The 27,635-nt window shown below is 32.7% G+C and overlaps 1 protein-coding gene across 1 annotated transcript; it reads right to left on the reverse strand.

Moving 5' to 3' along the window:
• Window positions 1–315: 315 nt before the first annotated feature.
• Window positions 316–27,635, reverse strand: serp (chitin deacetylase-like protein serp). The gene is made up of 5 exons (XM_017609465.1): window positions 26,555–27,635; window positions 17,175–17,335; window positions 13,653–13,902; window positions 2,178–2,496; window positions 316–1,970 (listed from the first exon to the last, which is right to left on the reverse strand). The coding sequence occupies exons 1-5, from the start codon at window positions 26,604–26,606 to the stop codon at window positions 1,142–1,144; spliced, it is 1,611 nt and encodes a 536-aa protein (XP_017464954.1). The 5' UTR covers window positions 26,607–27,635; the 3' UTR covers window positions 316–1,141.

Consider the following 27,635-nt stretch of genomic DNA (forward strand, 5'->3'; position numbering starts at 1 on the left):
ATATAAGGTTAGGATTAAGGCGAAGTTTCACTCTTAGTTTTTTACTTTGAAATGTTTTTTTTAGTGACTGCTGCATTTCATTATCCTTTTCATGGCTCACTTAGAAAAAACACCAAAAATTTCTAATTTGATTTATTGTGAAATTAAAAAAATGGAGTACCATTAAACCTTCCGCATTTCGTAGAAAAACACAGTTTTTTATTTATAGTTTTTTCTTTATTTGTTTTATTTATTTTCTTCACAAATCTTTATATCAATCAATTAATCAACATACTTGAATGATATTGAAGGAAAGTTTCACATACATTAAAAATTATGTAATAAAAAATATTTAAATATACGTACAATAAAACATACTACAAATTAAACATTTTCGCATTAACGCCTTTGTGTCTCATCTTTTCTCCCTAACATTTTGTGTGTGAGTGTGTGTGTGGTGCTAAATGAGTATTTATCGAAAGTTTGAGATAACATAAGTGGATATTTTTTTTCTGCTACATCTTCTTCTTTCTTTCTTTCTTCTTATTGTGTTCCTTCGTGTTTACTTTTTCTTGTGTGTACATAGTATTTTGTTCGATTTACGTAACTTTAAAATTAACACAGCAACGACCTTGAGCGCCAAATTATTTTATGTGGCCCAAATACGGAGTACATTATATCGAAAGGTGTAAGTAAGTAGTTGCCAATAATTACTTGACAGCTCGAAGGTCAGTCAAATAATAAAAGTCTTGCATAATTAGAGCAAAGATAATGGAATGAGAGAGATGTAGATTCAGTTGAAAGGGTAAAAAAGTGAATAGGAATAAAGTGGAGATTGGAGAGTAGCAGAGTGGCACTGTTGAAAACCGTAAAACTAGTTTCGGATTTAACTTAGTTTACTGTGTGCGGCAGTTAACGGTAAAAATATATTTACAAATGATAAGAAAATGAGAAATTGAAAGCGGAAATAGGGGAAAAAGAAAAAGAAAGAAAATAAAAAATTTAAATAAAAGAGATTAGTGTAGTAGGCAGTAGTTTTAAAGAGAGGAGTTACTATTACTAGCTAGAGCACAACTCCTTTTTGCCAAGTTAGAACACTTAAACAAAAAAAAAAAAATAACAAAAAAACTGCAGTTGTGCCATTACAGGTGAGCGCGCTGACTTAGAAGAAACCATCACCGGTTGGATCATTCACCCATGGGTAGTTGTTCGGGCATCGCACACAAGTCTGTAGGTTGACGGTCTCGCCGGGAATTTCCTTGGAGGTCAGCTTGCAAGTACTAGGCACCCAGCAGGCTGGCTTGCCTTCGACAACGCACTTCTCCCGCCATGGCTCGAAGTTCTTGGCTTCACTGATGGTGCGTGGATTTTGCATCCATTGGATGACCTGTGTCATGGTCACGAAATACACATCATTGTGATTGGCCAAGATCTCATCGATCCAATAGAGGAAGGCATCCAAGAATTCTGGATTGTTCTTCAACCAAGCAGCATGGAAATACAAACCCAATGGTGCACGATTCTGATCGTAGTGCCGATCGAAATTGTGATTGAGGAAGTTATAGAATTGATCACCGGTCAAAATGTTTGAGCACGAGTCAACCATAGCGCAGCCGGGCAAGTATTCATCATTGGCGGGGTCTTCACGACGATCCAACTCATTCATGACCATTTCCCACACAGCATGCGAACGAGTTGGGCAGCTTTGTAGATTGCCATGGCAACGATGTGGCATGCGGAAGTACATGGTGTAGGGCCAGAGTGGTGGATTCGAGAGCGGTGCAGTGATTGTAGAGTCATAGAGGAAAGCCTGCTCTTCCATCATTGTGAATTGATTGTTGCCGCCGACACGCAAGTATGGCGCCCGTACACCCACCACCGAATTGTCAGTAATGTTGGCGTATTTCTCGATAATGATGCGCATGCCAGCCATTTCCTTAGCCCAGTCGTCGACGGTGGCGTTCGACCAGAAGCGCTCCTCATCGTTGTGTCTGTGGAGAGGGAGGGAAAAGGTGCAAGAAATGGAAGGAAAGGCAATTAATAATTGCTGAAAATTTACTGTTGAGCTACTAACTGATTTCAGTTTCTTAAATGCAAATTTTATTGGTTGATTTTTTTTTGTCTAAGACAGTAATGGAATTATTTTTGCTAGTTGGCTAGTGTTGCTACTATTGGTCAGAGGTTTCTTTTACACTTACGTTATGGAGTGCACAGCAATTTCGTGTCCTTTACGCGATGTTTCTTGCACCGCCGAGTAGTTGGTGTATTTGTGCGAAATGAAGTAGGTAGCCTTAATGTCACAACCATTGGGATTCTTGCGTCCCTTGAAGATTTCCTTGTACAATTCAATGTTGTTGTTGTTGATGGCATCATCGAATGTAATGGTGATCATCATGGGTACATCCTTGGCTGGCAAATCACCGGGAATCGAGGTACCATCCTCAGAGCAGAAGCAATCGGGCAATACGCACACAGTGGGGTCGCATGGTGGAGCGCGATTGGGATCATTGTCGATATCTGCAAGACAAAATGAGAGAAAAATATTTGCATGAGAAAATATGTAGATGGGCAAAGGGTGAGGGATAAGAGTTTTTTTGACATAGAATATTTGATTAATAATATTAAATTGTTTATTTTGCAAAAATGCAACATCCGAAAGTACTTGGCTGATTCCCTTGAGCTGAACAGTAAAAATCGGTTATGACTCACGCCAGAAGGCTTACCATAGCCTACAAGGAATTCTGTAGACGTTGCAGGACCAGAAACGAATAATTATTCTAGACTATGCCAAAGTAGGCCGTGGTGTTGATTTTATTCAGTAACGCTAAAGGTCTGCCAGTAGAAGCAGCAGGAACAAAGAAGGAATTCAGTTAGACAATGCTCTGAGCGTTCTAGCTGAGTTCATTGGAAATATATTTAACAATAACAACGCCCCCAACGGAGCAAGGGAACCCACCCTAATCTATTACTAAAATCACTAAAATCTAATCTCGCAACGTCAAGACAGAGTTCAGTAAACGCGTCGCTTGTTGTTTTGAAGTTGTATTCCGATTCAGTTTGTTGAATTTTGTAAAGAAACTTTTCTTTGTATAAAATCGCGATTTGAATAAGATTTGATCTTCACTTGAGGTCAATGTGGTCCTTGCAAAATAATTCTATACTCCTTAAACTGCTTTCGTTTCAAGAAAAATGTACCTTGAAGCTGGCGTAAAGTACTACACAAATCCAAGCAGACAGACCGTTTTTCTTTCCTCCAGCGAGTTAGAGAAAACACTTGCTTAAACTCCGATTACAATTTTAGCTTCGCATATCAAAGCCTGCAATTTCAACTATCTAACGACTGGTACTACACAAAGACGTTTCATGCAGGTAATCTTGGGAAGATGTCAAGGTTAGAAATATTCGGAAATTCTGATTCCATAACTAAAGAAATCTGCTTTGGCAGACAGTTCCAAATGAAAATATACGATCGCGAAGGTTGGGCAAATGGAAGCCAGACTCGGTGCAGATGTCTATGGACCTAGCACCAAACTCGCAATTCCTATGGGCAGATGGCCCACGGAGAACGATAATTAGTGGCGGTAGTTGGCCACAGCCTGTCCGGACTCTTCGACTACTCTTTCAATAAATCGGATGTCATTTAATTAAGCGGTAATTACATCAGGCTACTCTCTGGGAACTGATACCTAACGGGCCAAAATCAACTACGATTTCATATGCAACGAAAAGGTGTTATGGCAGAATCGGAATGCCGGCTCTGTCTTGAGGACGAGGAAACTTGCGAATTATCAGGTCTTGGCTAGACAATGATACGTTTATGTTAATGCTCCAATGGTTAAACCCTTAGTAATAAAGAGCTCGACTATCAGACTCTTCTAAGTAGAATTGATTACGGAAGCCGAGCGCGTCTTGGGGGCACACAGGCTTAGGAACTCGCTTTAGAGATTCAAGAGAACTTTGGGAAGCAGTGCATCTTGGGTTCTCACATATCCGCGCTTTTAACTATCTTAATTTATCGAAGATGCGAAAAGTGCTTTTTTTTATTGCTATGTATTAAAATGTTACAATTTCCGCTATGTAAATCCCTTTTATTTTATTTTTGATGATATTTGGTTGTTACTGGCATTATTTTTCATGATTAAATTTAACACAAATAAATGCAGCTAATTTATTTTTTATCGTACTGCAATTAAACTTAGTTTATCAAATGCAATAGTTCAATGGCCAAGGCAATTTTTTTAATGCAATGGTATCTACATAAATATTTCTGTTTTTTTTTATTTATTAATAATTTACTGTACAGTTTGGGAAATAGCGGTAACATAAGCTTGTGTCAATGAACTTAACGGTTTGAAAGTGGAAATAATTATTTTTCGTATTTGTTATTCAAACAACGAATCAAACATAATTCAGTCACAAAGCGTGGAAATGCTATAAATTAATAAAATATACTTATACTATACGCACCAACAAAGATGGGTAAAAAACACAGAAATAGAAAAACCTATTACCGCTATCGCTTTTATTGTAGTGAAGAGTGGATCGCCAGATGGCATACACGCGACCAGCCGAGAGCAGGCACGGCGAGGCAGGCAGGCGTTGGTCGCTGGCAGTGACTAAAATGCCGCTAGTGACAGCCACAGCACATTTTATGGTGAATTACTTTAAAATGTTGACGACTAATCCATACATAGATCATCACTTACGAGCGGCACGTACATACATAGCTGCGCAAGCGCGTTTGATGCCTACGCCGCAGTGCGTAGAAGTCATACCTACAAACTATGCATATTTATGTTAAGCCTATAGAAAGGCAAATGATTATACGTACTATGTATACTCAGGTTCGCCCCATCAGCACTGGATAATGAATGCACTTGGTGGCTTGTTTTTCTAGGTTTTTTTTTTTCTTTAACTACCATGCACGAGCCTAGCCGCCAAGTACAAATTTAGTGTTAGCAGCAGTGGTATTGGCAGTGGAACGTGTGTGGAAATTTAAATTAATGCCAATTGATTGGAAAAAATGGCCGCTAAGGAGAATGTTTAGTTAACAAGCGTTTGGAGTTTTAAGTACACACATACATATTTACATATACATTACTATTTATGTATGTGCATTCATACCTTCATGAATAGCTAATTCATGCACCTATAAGTGGCTTCTTCTGCCAGCGGTTTAGCTAATTGTACTCTGGTATGAATGGAAAGGCAATCAATCGCGTGCATTTAACACGAAAGTGTTGGCTATTAGCTTTTTGGCAACTTAACGAGACTTCACCTTGTGCATTGTTTTTGTTTTGTGGCGAATTTACAGTGCTGCATTTTTTTATATTTGTTGGCAGCTGCGTAGCGGCAACTTTTACTTTGTAGCGCTGGCTTATTTATTTGCCATTGACTATTGCACGACAAAGGACTGAAAGTGGCTTTTGAATGGAAATATGATATAAAAGATCTGTTGAAAAAAATTTGGATGTGACTATGAGTTTGAGAATAATTGTTTGTTGGTTTTCTCAAAAGAAAAAATTAAAACAATTTTAATTTTAATTTTTATAATTATCCTCTTTTAGAAAATCTATGTAACGATTTCTTAGTTCAAACAAATAAATATATGTCCAAATAAGTTTGGAAAGGTCTTGGATCTCGTTTACGTTGATGATGTTCCGAAGGCCTCTATTAATCGGTGTGATCCCCTAGTTTTGCCGGAAGATGCATACCATCCTGCTCTTGAGTTAAACTANTGTTTTTTCATAACTTTTATATTAAAAAAAGGTATGGCAGTTTTCGCATTACTTTTTAAAATGTCCTTTCCAATTAATGCTTTCGCTTAACTTTTAGGTTGTATTTTATGAAATAATTTTTCTTAAATAGTGTGTTTGTTAGACAAAGTAAAAATACTTATTTGATGATTTTCTCAAATATAAAATTAAAAATATTTACATTTTAATTTTTTAAACTAATTTTTTTTTAGAAAATTTTGGTACATACCGATTTTTTATTTAATTAAGTCGTTTTCAGCTAAAATTCATCTTGTGTTGTTCTTGTTTTCAAAATTATAATATTTAAGAAAATGCTTATGCAAGTTTTCGCATTTTTTAAATTCCCTTTTCAAGATTTTATATATCTTTTGTAATTAATGAATTAAAAAAAATTGTTTTCCTGATTTTTTTTTTAGAAAAATATTTTTGAAAGTTCCTTTGTGTAAAAGAGGAAAAGTCTCAATCAATTTTTTTTACAGTAATTTCTCGTGCAATTTTTTAAATACCTTTTCGATAAAACAACGCAATTTTATTAGAAAAAAAGTTTTTTTACTAACTTTTTCGTTCGTTTTAGTGGGAGTTTTTGTTTATTTTGAAACAATTGCCAAGATTCAACGCAAAATAAAAAACAAATATACATCACACTAGTTTTTTAGTTAATGTACATATATAATCATGAAGAAAAATTATTTGCATTAGTTGGAGGTAAGTCGTATGAATTGATTTATGCAAAAAAATCGTCATTAATTGTTTTTTAGTTGATCGCTGTTTAGATCTAGGTGTGCGATATGTAAATAAATACATAGAATTGTTTTAGAAAATTAATTTAAAATTTTTTTGTAAAGAACCCTGTAGCTTTTGTGAAACTCTTTTTAAATTCAAATTAAATTGAAAATTTATTTTAAAGAATCCTGTAATTTTTTAATAATTTAATTTAACGAGAATTTTTAATTTTTTAATTTTTAAAATAAGATTTTGGGCCGTTTTCTTAATTACATTAAAAAATGTATCTGCTTTCAAACACATTTTGTGATAAAATTGTTTGTAGTTATAGGTCAGTTACATTTAAAAGCTACTTGAAGAAACGGTTTTTAGTTACAAATTTAATATGTTTGCAGATGTGCTTGTGCAAATTTGTATTTCTTAAATTTCTTTAAAATTTCTAAACGGCTAAGAGCCGCAACTTTTTTGTATGATATAAAAAAATGTATGCGAAAATTTTGCGTGATATTTTTTTATACTCTTTATTAAAATTTAACATAAAAGTAGCACTTTCTTGAGAGTTGTTAAAATATAAAAATCTTGTTTTTTTTTTTGTGATAACATCATTTTCAAGAAAGTTTGCAATATTCTATTTGATTGTTGTATTAAATAGAATAAAAATTACTTAGAAATCTCATGTATCCGTGAAGAATTTCAGTCGAATTTTTATTTTGAAACTTTTGAAAAATTTAAAAGCCTAAAAAATTCTACACTTTTGAAGTTTTGTTAAAAGTATTCGAAAATTACTTGTGCTATTTTTGTAACTCTTTTTAAGGAATTCATTTTAAATTTTGTTGTAAAACCCGCTTTTTTATAAAAACTTAGTTTAAAACCCACTTTGTTTGGTTATATTTTTTGAAAATTTTAATTACAGATATTATGTTTTCGCAGAAAGGAAAACAGGAGAAAATTTTATTCGATACATGTTTTTACTTAAAACAATTTTGTTTTTTAATTTTCAATGATTTTTTTTTAGTTTTTTAAATCATATATTGAACAAAAAACGTTTCGGGGAATTGTTTTCGATAAAATTAAAAAAAAAAATATCTGTATAATTTAATCTAGAAAAGTTTTTCCTTTAAGAAAGAAACAAAATTTTTTGACAAAAGCCGAGGTTAAAACTATTAAAATTTTTCAAAAGGTTTAAGTGCTACTTTTGTTATTATTTTTATTCGAAAATTTTAATTTTTTTTATTTTGCCAATATTTTTTATGCAAAAAATTCATATTCAGATTCATTTGCAAGCCAGATTTAGAGCCCCAGCCAACGCGCTTATAATTTTTACTCAACGTATGGCAGTTCCTCCCATGCATTGTTATGGCTAAACAAAGGAAAAGATGCGCAAATTTATGATGAACGGCTGGCTGCACCTTTTGTGTTTCAAATATACGAGTAGGTACGAAAGAAATTAAAAAAATGCACTCCGAAAACATTTGTAATAAAAGTGCAAACAACACTTTAGTTGCAATCGTGGCGCATATATGTATGTGTATTGACGACCATTGCACCAAAATAAATGCATACGTTTGTATGTTGGTATATGCAGACATTTACATATGTCATACACGTCGACATAACACTGGACTTCAATGCTGTTGGTTGTTTGCTGTGCGGTGAACCTTTACCTGTTCATATCATATGACTTCAACATTTTGAACAGATTCGTTTTTGGCATATATGTATGTAATATGGAAATACACACCCGGCGGCAGGTTGTTCACTGTTACAAAGGCTTCTTATTTTCTTTTGAAGTTTACTTTTTATTTTAGTTTTTGCTTTACTTATCTTTGCATATCTCTCACTCATTCGCATTCGTATTCATTAAATGCTGGTCCTTTATTTAAGCGGGGATTTGTTTTCTTTTATTTGTGTCAAAAAAATGCCAAAACCCAAAAATGGTTATGTCATCGAACCGGTTCTTGCGAGTTATCGAAGCAGCTAGCGAATATTTAAACTTTAGTTGAACATGTTTTACATTTATTCCTGAACGCTTGCGGGTAAATTTACTTCTTTTATTTACATACAGCATACATATAAAATGGATGTCCCATTAAAAAAAAAAACCATTTATCCACTCAACACGCATATAATTTTGGTAATTGTTTACCTTGTCAATATACCAATGTACATATTTAAGCCCCTTAAGCTCTTGATCATTATTGAGAAAAAATGAGGTAATGTGGTTTGGCAGGTAACTATTTAAAATTGCTCTACAAAAATGTAGGACTTAGGGCACGATGCCGTCGAACAAAATTCTTAACCTCTGTTCTATGGCTATATCTTCTGGAGGGACGTGAATATCTTGTAATGATTGAATAACTTATTTTTTTTTTTTTTTTAATTCATAGAATTAAAATTTGTGGTAGGAAATGGCTATATATGTATATCAGTCGCCGACTGAAGCAACGCGTGAAGACGGTAGGCAATATAAACCGTAATCAAGGTATCTTTTATATCTATAGTCATCGATTTTTATTGGATAAATGCTATAATTATCGGTCCAGCAAGAGTGTTTATGCCATTAAAATTGCAGAATGCACTTTCGGCACTTTCATTCTAAATAAGTATAAATTCAATGTACATGACTAATACTTTTCTAAACGCAAACAAAATAAGGACAGCATAAAGTGTTAGTAAGTAACTAACAACAAAATCCCTTTTATATCACAGAATTAGCCGACTTGCTTCAGTTGCTTTTTCGAAAAGAGGAGAATGAGAGCTCTTTAGCCAGAGAAACATTTTCTTGGCTTTCCCAAATTGAGCCAACTTTGTCAGCTCTTTTAGAAAAATTTTCGCCGGGTTCGACCGAAATCGCTCCTAAGGCATCGAATATACAAATTACATACATAATTGAAATACTGTACAGCCAGTTGACATGTCGTATGAGTGATATTATTTTATCATGCTTTGACCCCTCGTCGTTGTAGTAGGCATCCTAGCCAGGCAACTGGTACATACATACAAATGTGGTTTCGATGCCGTTAATTACGTATACGACCTATCAATCATATATGCATTAAAATACGTGTGGTGGCTAACTGAGCGCCAAGATGGGCGCTCTTATAAATACATTAATCCGCAGACGCAAGAAGATATGTACAAATTTAACATTGGCTCTTTAGTTACTGGGTTAATTATCTGAGAATTTCGCTCGATAATCGACTTTGTTTGAAATTCAGTGGTAAAAAAAAAAAAAAATTTGAAAATATGTATTTTGTGCCTAGTAAATTGTTGTTGGACTTTTTTATTTTAATTTTACACAAAGGCTGCTCGTTTTTAGAGAGTTTCTTTTAAGGTTTTTTCTTAAATTCTGTATTTTTTTATTAAAATTTGTTTCACAAAAGTTTACGGTATTTTATTTGATAGTTATATTAAAAAAATTTTTTTACAAACCGGTTTTTATATAAGACCTTTTTTTTAAATGTATTTTTGTTTTGATTGCTATAGTTTTTGACAATTTTATTTAAAAATGTTTTGTTTTTGCTTAAAGAAGTACCAGAGAAAAATTGTATTCGATTGTTTTTTTTTGAAACTTTTTGGATATTTTTTAAACGACTTCAAAAATTCTACACTTTTGAAGTTTTGTTAAAAAATGTGTGATATTTTTTGAGCTCTTTAAATTTGGATCTTGTTGTAAAAACCGGTTTATTATAAAATCTTCCTTAAATTGATTGTTATATTTTTAGAAAATTTGATAAAAAAAATTTATGCTTTTGCTTAAAGAAGTACCAGAGAAATATCGAGCCCTAACCGCCAAAAAGTCGTAAGCGACATTTTTTTCAAAATTTTCTTTTTGATGCAGAAATGTTCCTAGAGCATCTAAATACATTTCTGCATTAAAAATAAAATGTTGAAAACAAATGTCGCTTACGTCTTTGTGGCGGTTAGGGCTCGATATCATATTCGATATTTTGTTATTTAAAATTTGTTTGTCAACATTTTTCAGCGAGTATTTTTAGTTTTTTTATGACGTTTTGAATGAAAAGGATTTCAAAAGTCTATATGTCTTAGTAAACGTTCCCGGGAAGTGGTTTTGATAACATTTTCCACAAAAATACTAAGATACTACAAGTTACATCAGGACAAGCTGAAACTGCTTTGATCAGCTGTGCTATCTTAATTCGAGGTTAATAGAGTAGTCTTGTGGAATGATCATCGCTACCGATGCTTCCAAAAAATGCCGATCAAAATAATAATAAACTCAAAAGGTAGACTTAGTTTCAGGTGCAATGAGAACATACATATTTGCGGCTATATGGTTAGGCGCTCCTAAGCTGAACTTTTTTGACTAAAAACGTCCAAGTAGCAGGTGCCTGCTTTTGCCAATTTCCAGCTATACATTTTATAAAAAAATGCTCCGTACAGGCATTATGGAGAAAATGCTAGGGTTGGAAAGATGCAGACTTTATGATTCCATGAGTAGCTGGGTTTCTTGGTAATGCATTCTTTAGTAGTTATGCAATGTGAATTAGGGCTGGAATTCCTGCCAGATAAATATTGTTACATTTGAAGTACTTTCGAGCCAACTAAAGCAAGGACTTCGTTTAACGGGGTGATTTTTAGTACTTTTTATTTTTTGAGAAAGCAGCAGAGAATCTGATTTAGTGACGTGTTTTTTTGTTTTTTAATTAGCTAACTACGTACAATATTGCTTGGTGAGGAGGAAGCGCCAAATAGATTTCAATGCTGTAAAAAGTCGAAACAATATGCTAAGGTATGTTTTTTTTTGTTATTCTAACCAAGGACCTAGAAGAAAACAAATGATTGAAGCTTAATGTTGTTCTCGTAGTTTTTTCCCAAGAACGCCTAAAACTCAAACCAAAATGAGAACAAAACCTTCGGTAGTGTTTTCACATGAACGAAAGTGAGAACAAAACTCTCGAGCACGTTCTCAAAGGGGAATTATTTAAGAACAACACCCCGTGTGGAACATTCCCTAAGAGAACAAAATGCGAACAATGCGGAACATTTTTAAGAGAACGAAATGGGAGCAAATGGGAAGAGAGAAAACCAAGAACAAAAGTCTAAGGAACTTTCTCTCGAAGAACAATTTGGGAACTAAAGCCTCACGAATTTTCTGACAGAGAACGAAACGGGAACAAATCTTCTGTGAACTTGTCGCGAAGAATGGAAGCAAGAACAAATTTTTTCTCATAGCGCCCCATTACTTTGAAATGTTTCAATATTTAAATTAATCAAATAAGGACTGAAAAATAAGTATATAAATTAGGTCAACGAAAGACTTAAGGCACAACTTTTCTTCCACAGAAAATAAAACAAATGTATCATAAATAGGCGGTTCACCCTAATGATAAACGATCCAGAAGTTGAAATGATCCAGATTTTTATCTGGCTTAGAATTAACAATCATGGTTCTCAATTAAAAAATTTTTCATGCTAACACGCAGACGCTTCTCTCATTCTTAACTTTAAGTTCTCAAAACTTGTCTTCCCGTTTGTTCTCTAGTAAAACGTTCTTATTTGATCCTCCTTGAAAACGTTCTCGATGCATACGTTCTCATTTTGTACTCATTGGAAATGTTACCGAAAGTTTCGTTCGCATGTTGTTCTTATCACTTTTGTTCCCATTTGGTTCTTTTGTAGGAACGTTCTTGACATTACGTTTTCTTCTCATGCAGAACTAAACCAAAACCGGAACGTATTTTCGGTGCCTAGTTGTAACACGTAACTGTGCTTTAATTTTCATATTTCTATTTCACAACTCCCTTTTTTCGGTCAAAAAATGGCATCCAATTCTGCTTAGCACCAGCATTTAATTTTGTCAGCCAAGTTTTTCGGCTGCGACCCAATTTTTATTTTTATTTCTTTTTTGTAGCTGCTCCCGTTTTCAACTTATACAACTACTATAATCATTACTGTAATCATGCGAGTTTGACCGCATTGAAATTTTACTTTCGTCAGTTGGTTGGTAATTTTTGGTTGTTGTTTTTTTCTCGATTATTTGCTTCAAATTTACCGCGCACTCCAACCTTTTATTTTCGTTTTGACGCCACACTTGCAGCATACATACAACTATGTACATATGTACATATTGGACACCGGCGATTGTTGATCGTTATCGGCTGGTTAAACCGCAATCAACAACACAACAGGTTACCTTAGCCGCCGCCGACGACGAACAAAGTGCAACGGTATGTATTGGGTATTGGGGTTGCAAATTGATTTTTATTTATTTTTAACTTAGCGAAAAAGTGTCGAAATGCGCAGAAGAAGAAGAAGAAGGTATGTAAAACCCGTAAGCTCATAGGTGAGAAAAGTGACGGAAAAAAACTTGCTGGCAACAATGAAAAATTTCGATTTCTGCTGCAATCTTGAAACCGGTATTTATGATAAATATTTCTACGTGTTTTTTGCTTAAGAAAAACGTAAGAAAAGTGTTGTTGTTATGTCTGTGTCAACAATCGCCTATTGCCTAGCCATGCTTGGCTGCTGCTGCTGGATTTGTTGGCTCACATTTCGATTACAAGTAATTTTACATATCTACGCAAATAGGTATGTTTGTATCGGCTAAATATTATAATCTCTTAAGCTGTATAGCTGCTCAAGACCACGCCAATCGCTAATCGCCTTTATTTTCTTACACCTTTGTAGAGTATTTTAAGCCAAAAATTTTGATTTGCTGTTAGTGCGGCCGGGGCGGGTGGGTGCTGAGCAGCCCAAAAACCTCAAATATCCGCAAACGCATGCGCGCATGTAATCAATATGCTGGCATAGCAGTGGTAGAAGCAGAAAAATTACATATACACAAAAGAAGAGATTAAAAAAAAAAATCGCGATATTCAAATTGAGTAACAACGCGCATGATGAATTCCGGTTTCGAATTTGCTGATTGAATTTTACGCGCATGCCAAGCAACTTAGTTGCCGATTTGTCACTTCATAGTGGTTTTTGACATTTTTAGGTGAGCCGAAGATTTATTTGCACAAATACATACATTGGGGGTAAATTCCGATACACTAAATTTAGTAGTTGGTGTATATATTTATATCTAAATATGTTGATCTAATGCGAATTGTTGCTGCACAATTAAAGGTATGTTGAGGTTACTGATTTGTTGTATTCACAAACACATATTCATTTTTTGTTATTGTTTTTGTGCCAGGAAGTTTATCAATTGCAGTCTTCAGTACTCACCACAAGTGTTCTCATCTGAACCATCTGAGCAATCCTTCTCGCCGTTACAGAAAAGTCCACGCTCAATGCAATTACCATCACCACAAGCCAAGAAGCCATCTTGACAGAGTGGCTCATCTGTGTGCAGCAAAGGCTTGACACGTCGTTCTTTGTTCTTTGATTTGCAATTTTTCACAGATTCTTTCCAGTCGCAAGTCTGTTTCTCAATATCGAAGTACAGACCAGCCGGGCAACGAATAGCTTGCAGGCCCTGTGGGGGAAAGGAAAAAATTATCAAATCCCGATTAGTTTTGAGAATTCTTGAGGGATGTTTATTTAGTACTAAAGTTTATTTAATAATAATTCTAAAGTGGCCACTCTAACGAAATATTTATGCACTCAATACTAAACTCTCAAATATTCTGATTTGTAGAAGGATGGCAGCCCTGTTTGAAATTTTTTTTGGCGTAAATTGTTTTTAAATTGTGTTTATGTATCTGCGAACTCGTCCACGTAGTTAGTTTGAGAGTTTATCGCGTAAAAAAACGTTTGCATTTCCCTTTAGAAAAAAAGTTGTTTGCATTGTTCCATAAACCATACTAATTTATGGTGGGTTGTTGCGCTAGTGACTGAAGCTTAGTTTTTTGAAAAAAGTAATGGTGTTTTTCTTGGAAAGACCATAAAACTTTATTAAAAAGATTCTCAAGAGACAACTTCCTCTTACACTTCAATATTTACAATGCAATTCTTCTTGACCAAAAAGAATATCAAAAAGAAAATGAATGAATTTCGCTCCCTACTCAGTTAAATTGAAAAAGATGTAAGAGAAACGAGCTAAACAGAGTTTTTGATTACTTAATCTCAGAAGAGGTCGTGAGAAGCACTATGTGTCACTTGCGATATACGTACATATCATCAGAGGGATGGTAAGTCATTGAGCCCTGGGGTAAAGAAAAGCTTTCGGTGAAAATGAAATGAAAAAAATTTATATGCCACTGCGTATAGAGTTATAGGCTTAGGAGAGAACCTCTGGTAGGCATATGTGATTTTTCACCTAAAAGTATTGCAAATTTTCCCGTCTGGAAGCGAATGCAAAAGGGCGTTTATGCAATTCGTACTAGCGTTGTCACGGAAAGACTTCAGAGAGCGATAACTAGTAGTGATGAATGCATGAAATGCATGAAGCAAGGAGCTGAGACAATTTTGGAATATCTCGTTTGCTTATATCCGGCGCATAGTGTACGATTTGGGAGCATCGATGGACAAAGTTGTAAATCTCTCGAGTAGAATAAGACAAAAGTATGGAAATATATGGGTTCGAAAGCTCACATAATGGCCTACAAGGGAAAACTAATGCAAACATATAATTATTATATTCGACCCCCAAAAAATGTCACTGAAAAATTAAAAAATTAATACTTTGCTAGCCAGGTCAAAAAAAGGTTTTGGTTTTATGATCTTTTCTTGTAGATTTTCAACCGAGGAATTCAAATTTGTTGTCAAAAGTTAACTAATTTTAGCCTAAGTAGCCCATTAAATTTTAGTACAATAAAGTTAAGATTTTAATTTGTCAATGTTATTGCGGCTTGTTAACATTTTATTTTTATTTTTCCTAATAAACAATCGTGGTACAAAGCTCAATAAAAATATTAAGATTTTAAGTTGGTAAACATTTTCGTTGATTTTTGGCAATTTATTTTAATGGATTTTTCATCCATACAAATATATTCCAGATATTTTTTTTATGGAAAAAATGCGTCACAATCAGAAAAAAATTAAAATTAAAATTTAACACGATTTTGTAGCAACTTAAAACTTGAACTTTATTTACTACAATTTAATGGGCTATAAACTGCATACTGAAAATCAGATTGAAAAGTATAAAATTTAGATGCAACTTTGCAATTTAAAAAATTAGCATCTAAAAGATTTTTTAGCAAAGTATTAATTTTTTTCGAAAGTTCATTTTCCAATGAAATTTTTCGAAAGTTAAATATAATGATTATATAATGGCTCTATTTTTCCCTTGTAGGCCATTATATCAGCTTTCGAACCGATATTTTCTATAATTTTATATTATCCCTATCGAGATATTTACGATTTTGTCCATCGTACAATATGCGGCGCTGGGGGTTACGTAGTTTGGACGATGTCCGCAAAGGCGGACCCAAGGCGATAAGATTCGATATCTATCTGGTATCGCTAGGGACTGTATACGAAGCAAAGCCAACTCGATTACCCTAAACATGGTTACTGATCAAATTCAACCGTTATTTTGTGATTTTTATTTTTCGACCAAAAATAATTGTTATTTTAGGGTTTTTATTTTTTCGATCAAATTCTACCGCTGTTTTATGAATTTATTTTTCAATCACGAACAAGTATTATTTTTGGGAATTTATGATTAACGGTAAATTTTGACCGAATAGAAATCCAAATTTAACGATTTTTTCATCGGAGAAATAAAAATCAAAGAGTAACGATCGAAAGCAGTGCCAAAAAAATCACAAAATAACGATTAATTTTCCCCGGAAAAATAGAAATCCAAATTTAACAATTTTCTTGAGCGGAAAAATATAAAGTAAAATATAACGATTTTACAATGATCTAAAAATAAAAAATCTTAATCTTTAATACCTGATTGAAAACATTCTATTTTATATTTAATTTCTCGATTTGTAAGAGGATTTTAAACGAAGGAAAGTTTTATTTTAATTTTTCGCTACGATTTTGATGATTTGATGATTTCGCTGGTTCTAGATTTGACCACAATGTCCATCTCCAACGCCAAAAAAAGAAAAAAATAAAGTTTCACCTTTTCACTTATTTAATTTTTGTAATTTTATTTGAACTTATTGATTTTATTTCCTTTCATTTTATTAAATTTCTTTTAATTTAATTTAATTTAAATTAATTAATTTATATTATCTAAATTAAAAGCCAGGTGTTTCGAATATGCTTAGTGATTTTAATTGAATTTAAAGTAATTTAATAAAATTTATTTTATTCAAGTAAATTTTACTTCAATTATTTTAATTTTAATTTTGGTTAATTTAATTTTATTTAATTGAGTTTAATTTAACTTAATTTGTTTTAATTTAGTTTAATGTAATTTATTTGTATTTAATTATGTTTAATTTAATTCACTTTGATTTTATTCTATTTTATTGCAATTAAAATTAAATCCATTTTTAATTTTTCAATCAATTTCAAATTATATTACATTTATTATCATATAATAAATTTTTCATTTCATTTCGTTTCATTTCATTTCCATTCCTACTTGGAAATTATAGCCGTCATCGATTCGCCACTTCTCGCTCGCTATGTTTGAGTTCCGGTCGCTTAAAGAAGAACTTTGCATGTGAAAGCAACAACAAAGATAGCTAGCACGGATAGACGATAGCGAGTTTGGTTGTACCTCATTGAGTTCGTTCGTTTCGCCACTCGCTAACGGCTGGCGAATCGATGACGGCTTATATTATTTTCTTAAGCGCTAAAAATAAAGTGAAACAAGTTATAATGTTTTTTTTTTGTACTTACCGACGATGTACACTGAATGACATCACGACAGTTATCGCCCTCGCCAGCGACTAAACGGAACCATTCACCGGCATCTTTATCTTTACAGAGCTCCTTCTCGAAGGACTCTTCTTTCTTGGGTTCCTCAGTTGTGGCCTGACGTCTCACACGTTCTGCAGAAGCTGAAATTGAATGAGAAAAAATAGTTAAAATAAATAATGATATTAAATACTTAATTCGAATGCAAAATAAATTTAAATAGTTGGCAGAGTTTATTTAGGCAAAGTTGCGTTATTGAGAAAAATTGTTTTTGTTTTGCTTTATAATTTTTGGGAGTATTTGTTCAAGTGAAATTCGGGATATGGTCGATTAATTTGCACTTATCTTCGAAAAGCGAATTGCATCAATAAATCAAATAAATTTTAATAAATATGAATAATAATTTTGAACGCTATAAAATGATTGCCATTATTAAAATATGAAGCAAATAACCGGTTATTGCGCATCGTCAAACGTTTGACAAGCGATAATTCAAAAATCAACAAAAGAAACCGTGAGCATTTCGTGCTTATAAAATACGCCCAATAAAAGACACAAAGCGCTAGTCGGCAATAACAACAAACCGGAAGCAGATGTGTAGGCCAACAAACGCTTGTGCCAATTTTTGGTTTGGTTGTTTTTTTTATATATATGGATACAAGTTTACGTGTGCATGTACATACATATGTGTGTATGCACCACCGCAAGTCATACATAACCATTTTCGGTTAAATTGGTTTAGTACGAGTATTTGAGAAGTAGATTTCAAGTGGATACTTTTATAAAAGCTTCCTGCTTGACATACGTCAAATATTTGCACCAAAGAAAAAAATTGTGGACTTAAAGAGTGTCAAACATACCTGTGTTCGTATGGAAAAGTAGCTTATGTCGAAAGGCTGGCTTTAGTATAAATCGGCATTCGCAGTATACGATTGCGAATGACTCACTGGCGCTGAGCTGTTGTAGAACTTTTGGCAAATAAACGTGCAAGAACTAGTTCCGATACTAGCAAGTCAATATTCTTATTAAGTCTCATCAAAAAATTCCTTGCCGTTTAAAGAGTAAAGGGAATGCCGCATTATACTAAAGCCAGCCTTTCGACATAAGCTACTTTTCCATATGAACACAGATACATACGTGCATATATAGAGGCATATACATATTTTTAATTCAATTTTTCTCTGAATGAATAAGTACTAGGAATGTTAATCCCGGTATTCCGGCCTTTTTAGGGTCCCAAAAAAAATTTCTTGGCAAATAATCTCGGGATTTTCGAGGTTTGTAATTCCCCTTTATATCATTTATATGATATTTTAATAACTAAATATATTTAGTTTAAATTTTAAGTTTTTTATACTTGTTTAAATTCTTGATTTTCAATTTATGATTCAATGAATTTGCTTGTTATCAAAAAGAAAATTTTTGATTATTTAATAAATAAACTTTCAACATATAAAAAACTTAAAATTTAAACTAAATATATTTAGTTATTAAAATATCATACAAATGATTTTTTTAAATAAAAATATATGTATATCCTCAAGAAGGGTGGACCAGTATTGGCTATATTTCTTTTTTTATTCAATAATTTATATTTTTTATAAATGTCTAGCTCATTATACATATAACACCGTGCGATAGTAAATTTTACACAAAAATATCAATATATTCGCGAAACCAGGGCTAAATATAGCAAAATTACGTTTTTAGTTTTTCACTCTTACAGTAATTCAAAATGATTTGAAAAATTCAAAGAAATTTGCTTAGAGAAGAAGTATGGGAATCAAATTAAAGAGGAAATCCTGTAGAGTTTAAACAGATACAAGTTTTTTGTGCAGAAGGACTGGTATGTATTGAAAATGTCCTTTTAAAATTTTATCCTTGAAATTTCGCAATATTTTTGTTTTTGAAAAAATTATATGTTAAGTACTTATGTATATAAACTCGATAACATCCTCGAATTTGGTTCGCCTAACTTTATCAGCTTAAAAAATTACCTATGCGTCCTTGTGAATCCAAAAAATTTTAATTTTTTGAAATTCTGTAGAAATTTCCTCTTGCATTTGGTACCCATATTTGTATTCTACTGCACTGAATTTTCATATCTTTGATATTACAAAGTTTCTTGAAATAAATCCTGACTTCAGAGAGAAAAAGTAAAAACGCCACTTTATATTAAGAAGTAGGTTTAAAATCCATTTATTTATTATTTATTTCCTGATAGGAGACTTCTCAAACAATATAGAAGCAACTTTTTCGATTTAAGTTGTTGAAAAGTAATGAATATCTTAATCCCGGGACTTATCCCGGTATCCTGGGATTTTCATAACGACATCCCGAAAATCCCGTGATCGGAAAAGCTGAAAAATTAACATCCCTAATGAGTACATACATACATATGTACATTAGAGTGTCTTATTAAAAAAAGTTGCGGTTTTTCCACTGGAATAAAAAAAAATATTATATTTTAAGACTTCCGTCAAAATATATCGGAAACAATTAAAATTTACGCGAGCTGCAGCGATTTGGAAATGCCTGTAAAATCTCATTATTTTGATTCCAGATTATGCAGAACTTCTAAGCTTAAACTCTTCTATAATTTGAAGTGATTTTTAAAAATCTTTTATTTATAAAAAGCGCGATTTTTAGAGATATTTTTTGGAATGGTTCCAGCTCACGTATGTAACTCTCAATATTTTTATGAAATATTTCGGCAGCAATTTCAAAATGGAATAGATTTTATAATTCTGATGAAAACAATAGTACAAAATTTTTATTTATTTTTTTTGTATGGCGAGTGTTGCACCCTTATGTACACATGTACTTGTTGTGTTTTAAAACACGTGTGCTTTTGGCACATAACACCCATTAGTGCCAGTCGCCTTTGTAGACTATTTGTTGGGCGGTCAAAATATATAGAAACTGGTGCAGCCGGTTGTTGATCATTGAGGGCTTTGCTTGTTGATGCTGAGCTAAATTTATGACTTAAATTATAATGAACATGGCACGAAATGGTACCAGTTTAAGTGACAGCCGTAAAAATGGCTAAGAAATAGCAAAACGAGTTACCAACAGTAGCAACAAAGTGGCAAAGGAGTTGTAAAGTAAATTAAGTTCTGATTGCTTTGTCGTTTGTAAGCAAAAGTTAATTAGATCTGAACAGAGTAAAGTGTGAAATAAGCAAAGGTTATTATTTGCTAATATGTATATAGAAGACATTAAAAAGAACGAAACTTTGAGTTACGAAAACAAGCAAAGAACTGGCGTGGGGAATTTCAAAATGAGCGGGTAATTTTTAGATAGACAGAAAAATAATGGCGCAAGTCCTACGTAATGATCTGATTGAAGATTTCAATAGTAATATGGATAGCTACAGCACTTAACACGAATATTGTGAGATAACAGCTAGATCATTAGGCACAAAAGAAGGACACAGCGCGTGAAAAAATTTAGACAACAAGCACGAACAACAATCTTTCGCGTGTGTGGCGATTTGATAGCTGAATTGCGCACGAAAAGGATCAGCAGAGTTTTCTCGACAGATCTTCAAATTGAAAAATCTATGCATCTCGACGAGCTTTCTCGAGAATGAAATTTCCTGTAGTATATCGAGCGCTTATATTCAATAGAAGCTATGTGCAAATTTCAGAGAAATGAGATTCTAATATAAAAATCCACCTAAGACCTAGCTGTCATCGACGAGGTTGATGATGACCTTGTATATCGCTTACTAGAAGAATTTACTATTGAATTGCATAGTTGAAATTAATATTAGTGATGACAGTCCCAGATGCCCTCGATATGTAGTAAAAGAATGTGTCACATCCTTGCTAACGGATGTAACGCTACGTTGATCTAAGTGTAAAGGGCAGCAAAGCCTTCTCCGTCCTTTCACTTGACACTAAAACTTTTTGTCGACTTCGACCCATATCAAACATGGCAAAAAGCCACGAAATCTATGGAACTGAAATGTCCGAAAAGGCTTGATCCTAAATAAATATATCGTCAAGAGACGTTCTTTTTGGCATCAAGAGACGAACTAGGATGCCAAATGGATTGCAGCTATTGCTCTTGCTGTCCGACTATAACGATCAGAGCCACATACTCAGCTGAATTCAGAAAAAACAAACACCTGCGCGGCTGGCATCACAATACCCAACAATTATTCGCGTGCAACAACAACTCGACCACCTTGCCACCGGAAGCACTATAGACTGCGTCCATGGATAAATCACACTTGCTTGGCCACCAACAACTAGAAAGATCTGTCAGCATTTATTTCATGCACCTTTAAATTTAACTTCTATGGTTGAATTACGAGTTGAGTGTTATGAAGACACTACACTTTATTCTCACAAACAACATTAACACGAATTAAAAACTAATTTTATGATAGGTAACCATTTAATATTGACTTCATAAGTAGTGATTTCTGACTCTTATTTACTGGTCTAGATTAGCATCTACAGTTTTATCCAGGAAATCTAATTGATTAATAAAATCAGTTCCTGGAGAATTCGTCAGCAATCTATCTTTTTTTTAGATAGCAAATTTCGCTCGTAGAGCACTACAATTATCTAATTGCTTTGCCTTTAGGCTGGTGGAGGATAGACACCTTTTATCCACAACCCTAAAATCCAATTTCGATTTTATTCAAGTAAATTAAGCTTTGGTTTCCTAGTCCTCTGTTGAAGAGTTTTGGGTGGAATAGAATTAGGAGCCTAATGCAGATGCCGAACAATTTTATATTAATTCAGCGCGTAACGAAACTGTGTTTTCACTCTTTATGCTCAACTAGATTAGAAATTTTTCTATATTTGTCCATTTTTACTGACTACTCATACTACTTTCATAAGAAGTGCACTGAGAACTCAAATTTAAAACTAACTTTCAAATAAAACCTAAAAAAAAAAAACATCTTGATTTCAATAAAGAGTTGAATAAATTTGTACAAAAGCAATTCCACCGGTTTCTTAGTAGAAGCTTTATTTTAATACCAGTTCACTTTTAGATTAAATCATAGTTTATTGCATGAGGCGAATTTGGTTTGCAACTAACCAAGTAAAAAAAAAAATAATGCAAAAATGATAAAACCTAAATATACGCTCGATGTCACATAAAAATAAAAGTTGTTTCACTGCAACACCAAAACGACCTTTCACTATTAAAATAAGAAAAAAAAAATAACAACAAACAACCACAAACACCTAAAGCATAAAAATAACAACAAAAGCAAACAATTTTAATCAGCACAGTCGTCAAGGTTGACTAGAGTGAGTAACCAAACGAAGCGATGGCGATGCTAAATGTCAAGCTTATTAAAAGGGGAATGCAGAAAATTAAGAAGGAGAGTGGAGAGCAAAGTGCGCATTTAGTTGCATAGTGTGAACAATGCATATAAGTAGGTAGGTAGTTGCCTTTACATATGAATGGGCAGCAAAGCGCAGAGGAGCTGCAAGAAATGTGAAATGTTTGCACAGAGTTTCCATATAGTACATACATAAGTATGTAATTACAACACGTGTTATAATACTAAGTGCACCACATATTGAGAGGTTTTAAAATTTTTTTGTTGTTATTTCATTTTAGTTATTTTTTTATAAAAATATGGTTTATGCTTTAACAAAAAAAAGTTTCAAGATTAAAAAAATTTTACAAAATATAAAAATATAAAGATTTTGAGTATGCGGTTTTTTTTAGCTCATTCAATTTTAGTACAATGAAGCGTCGAAGTAGCTAAGACTTACCGTTGATGTGTGGCAATTTTTTTTGTTGAAGGTGTTGCCAATTTTTTTCCATATAAAAAAAATGTGAAATACTCGAACAACATACACAACACCGTCAGCAAAAAAAATGTAAAAAATCAACGCTAAGTCCTAGCTACTGCAAAATTGCACCTTGTTTTACTAAATATGTATGGAGTACAAAACCGCATACCCAAAATTTTAATAAAAAATCTAATTAGAACACTCTAAATTTTTGCGAAAGTTTGTTGATTTATTTTTAAATATTGCACACAGTTTGAATTTTATAAAAAAAAATAATTAAAATAAATTGTTAAAACTGGTCAATATGTGGTGAGCTTATATTTATGACACGGGGTGTATATACAATATGTATAAGAACATAATTGTTGAGTTGCAAGGTTAATTTTGAAGGGTGAGCCAGGGAGTCCATATCTGAGCCCTTGGAATTTTCAGAAATACTGATTACGAAAATTTATTCAGTTAAGTTTGCGTTGTAACAGCCAATGAGAGCAAAAAAGAGTTGCAGATGAAAATCATTTACTTGGTAGATACCTTGTACGAATTTCATTTATAAAAAAAAATTAAAAAAAAAGACAAAATTAAATCAAAACTAAAATTAAAGTTAAATTTGAGTAAAATTTCAATCTAAAAATTGCACTTAGCCGGCTGTAAAAATAAAAAAACTTGTTTTTAGCTTATCCGCCAACTCTTTGAACATTGGCGCACATACAAGTACGAATGCATTTGTGAGTTTGCGTGCACTCTCGTTTAAGTGCAAGCGCACTTGAGTAACCAAATGGTTCCGGTATCTTGCATTGCCATACAATTTTTTCTGGCAGTACTTATGTGTATGTAAATTTTTTGTAAATGATTATCCACAAAATAGTGCAACTTATATACATGGATATGAATGTATAAGTTTGCGTCTGTGCTTTTGAAAAGTGGGTGAAGTATGACAAATGACGATGAAAAACGCATTTTACATTTACGACGGAAAATGTTGCAAACTGAGGAAAACGCGTGCCATAATGCTGTATTTATAATGCCATTAACGTTGAAAATAGAGTTATAGTAAATATGCTTAAAAATGAAATATTATGTGCACATCTAAAATGGAGAAAGTTGGATTACAAAAATTATGCAAGCGATGTGCCAGCCAAATGATTTGTAGAAAATGTGTGCAAAAATGAGGCTGAGGCAAAAGGTTTTGCGATGTTTGTCGAAAAAAAAATTCAATTTTCTTTTTAATTTTAATAAATGCTAGCTACCATAAGTGAATCATTCATTTGAAATCTACGTTAGTCTTAAAAAAAAAAACACACAAATTTATTTTATGAACAAAAGCTCCGGCTTCAGCTTTATTTAAAAATTACAACATTTTCGTTACCAGCGAGAATAAACCTGTAAGGCATACCCTTTTCAGGTTATTAAGTCCAAATAAAACCAAATTTTGCTAACTTTACCCTAAATCTACCGAAAAAATTAAAAAATGAATAAAACAAAACGAAAAAGGCTAAGTTTGAATTTTTTTTGATAAAAGTTTTTGATTTATCAGGAACCAAATGGACATTTTTCGATGAAAATTTTTTGCGTCTGATTAAAATTTTTGTGAATTAAAATTTTTTTACTTTTATTTTCTCAAACAAAATTTGGTTGAAACAAGATAGTTCATAATCCCAACTTCTTAAATTTCACATAATTTTTCGGAAAACATATAGGTTGTTCACACTTGCTTGGTTATCAGGTTATCTGGTTAAAAATTATTATTCTGTAGTGTATTTTATCGTTGTAAACTGAATAACAAATATAACCACATAAGCAGATAACCTCATAACAAAGCATGTGTGAACAACCTAATACTGAATTTGGTTCCGACAAAATTAAAATTGAATAACTCGAGAGCTCAAAATTCTAAATTAAAATATATATATATATATATATATAAAGTTCTTTATGTAAAGTTTGGAGTTACTAGTCGATCATTGACAAAATTTCGCTATTTTTGTACAAAGTTTAACCTGAAAAACTCTAAAAAATTCTCAAAAATTAAAACAAAAATTTCAGTTGCACTTAGATTTATTAGAGACCAAATAACCATACATTGTTTGATGATTTTTTTGTTTTACCATATTCTTTTCAAACAATGTAAAGTAAAAAAATGTGAATTCATAACTAAACTGCCAAAGCTTCACACATTTTTCTTGAAAAAGTTGTTAAATTTAAATAACTTGAAAATTCGAAATAAAAAATATTTAAGTTCTGCAAAAGTTGCGAAAGTTTCTAGATTGTTAAGGGCATTCAGCTATGAATTCGCATAACCCTTAGACATTTACGATACCAAAAACAATTCGGATCTAGAAAATTCATGCTAAGAACTCAAACTTAGAATATCTACCTATTTTAAAATCGTATAAGTTTTTGTATGCGGATACAACAACAATGTTTAAAATTTTAAGCAAGCATGAGTACCCGGTCACAGGTTAAAAAAAAATAATATTTTCAAATCAAAATCAAACTTGTAATATTTTTGATATACATTCTTTGAAAAAATTGATATTTTCAAAACAAGATTACAAATTTAAAAATTTTGAGTAAAAATTTTATAAAAAATTCTATAAAACGAAAAATAATAAAATTTTTTTATTTATATGTTTTGATTAATTAGAGGCTAGTTAACATATTTGATGAAAAAATTAAAGATGTATTAAATATTTTTATTTTATTTTTTAATTATTTTTTTTTTTAATTTTTTCCCATTTTTTAATAACAAAAATTTTAATACCCATAATTGTTAATAAGTTAAAAGTAACAAAAACATAAAAATGTAAATTCATATTAGAAATTCTCACTTCACTCGATCCCGCAAGCGATAAACGTGAATAACTGGAAAGCCGAATTTTTCTAAATTACATTTTAAAGTTCAGCAAAGGTTTCGATGTTTTCAAGGTTAGTCTGGGTTGATTTCCCATTATATTTCTGTACGTTTAAAGCTTCGGACGGAACCGATTTTGAGCCAACAAATGCAAATTGGGCGACGTTCCTTGAAGTTTTTTGGAAAATATTTTTATGCTAAAATATTCCAACAAGAACATTGTGTAATGCTTTGCTGGTCATAAAAAATATAATTTCTAACCGATGCATTTTTTTAGGAAATGTAGATTTTTTAGTTTTGCGCTTTGAAGAAAAAACGCAATTTTTTTAGTTTTTTGTTAAACAAATATTTATTTTCTTGCTTTTAGCTTCGCTCGTATGCTTCAATATTTTATATTTTTTTTTAGGAAAATTTTAATTTTTGTTTTCGCCATTAATAAAAAATGTCGGCTATTCTGAGTCGCTTCTAACCGCGATCTGCCAAAAAAATCAAGGCATAAAACTTACAGTAGCAAAACCAAAAATCCCAGTGTTAAAATTGATAAAAACTCTAGAAATTTCAATGTTTTCCATACTGAAGAAAAAACCGTTATTATTTTATTAAAAATGTACTCAAAATCGATAGCATCCAACGTAGGATATGAACCTCTGTCATATTTTGCCTTTTTACACTTAGCTAGTTTTTCCGACATTTAATATGTTATCACTTTTATTTTTTATCAAAATTTTTTTTTCCACACTCACCTGTTGCAGCAGCCACAGCTAAAATGGCAAAAACTACTAAAAGTTTTGCCATTGTGTATTTATTTTCGTTTTATTTTGCGCGTTGTGTCTTTTTACTTGCGCTGAAGTTTTTTTAAAACACCAGCGATGATCACCGCAGCAACTAACTACGAACGGTATTCACGTTTCAACGCAAGAAATTGCAATAACTCGAAGCACACACAAACTTTCAGTGTTAAATGTTTAAGTGGGGCTCACGACGACGACGACAACGACGATGGCGACGAGCGAGCAATATAGTCTCACTACTAAATTATATATTACTTCAGTAGTAGAAGAAGCAGAGAGATCGTTTTAGTACAAAGCGCACTATAGCAAATTTGTCCTACCGATCACTAGCAGAGTTCCACTTACACTGCGCCAGCGCAACACCACAAAGATCGCAGCAACTGCCGCGAACAAGTAAATAAAGTGAGCAACCAACGTTCGAACGAGAAATGCTTAAACGCACGCACACACACGAACAGCGATAAAGACTAGCATACCCCGCCAGGAGCGGAGCAAAAAGGTGGCTTTAAATATAACCAAATGATTGTAGTGTGGTGTGGTGTGGTGTGATGTACTATGCTGGTGTGTGGTGTCAACCTTCGAAATCACTGACGTTCACTACTTTTATTACAGAAAAATTAAATGCATATGCCACTCTACAAACAATGCAACAACACAGACACTTTATAGACACAATCGTCGACAGCAGTGGTGAATACGTTGAACTCTTTTGCTTTTAGGGGGCTAGAGCGATTTTTATATTTGAAGCTTTTAACTGCTCTTCACCATGCCCACTTGCAGGGGAATTTGTAGTTAATTAAGTTCCACACTTTTTCTACCACAATTCGTTATGCACTTTCAACACACTGTTGTATGCCGCACTCTCAATGACGATCGTGTATTTCTCGCATTATTTAAATTTTTTTGAATTGTGGAAAAAAATTCCTTTCAACTAAATTCAAAGCGTTTTTTTTTAATAAATTTGCAATAAAAAGCGTTCGTCGCGAATATTCTATAAAAATCTGTACGTGTCGCGGCGTGCCAGGCTAAGAGA

The sequence above is a fragment of the Rhagoletis zephyria genome, unplaced genomic scaffold, assembly GCF_001687245.7.
Source record: "Rhagoletis zephyria isolate East Lansing unplaced genomic scaffold, Rhagoletis_zephyria_1.1 Rzeph_scaffold_00225, whole genome shotgun sequence".
Lineage (NCBI taxonomy): Eukaryota > Metazoa > Arthropoda > Insecta > Diptera > Tephritidae > Rhagoletis > Rhagoletis zephyria.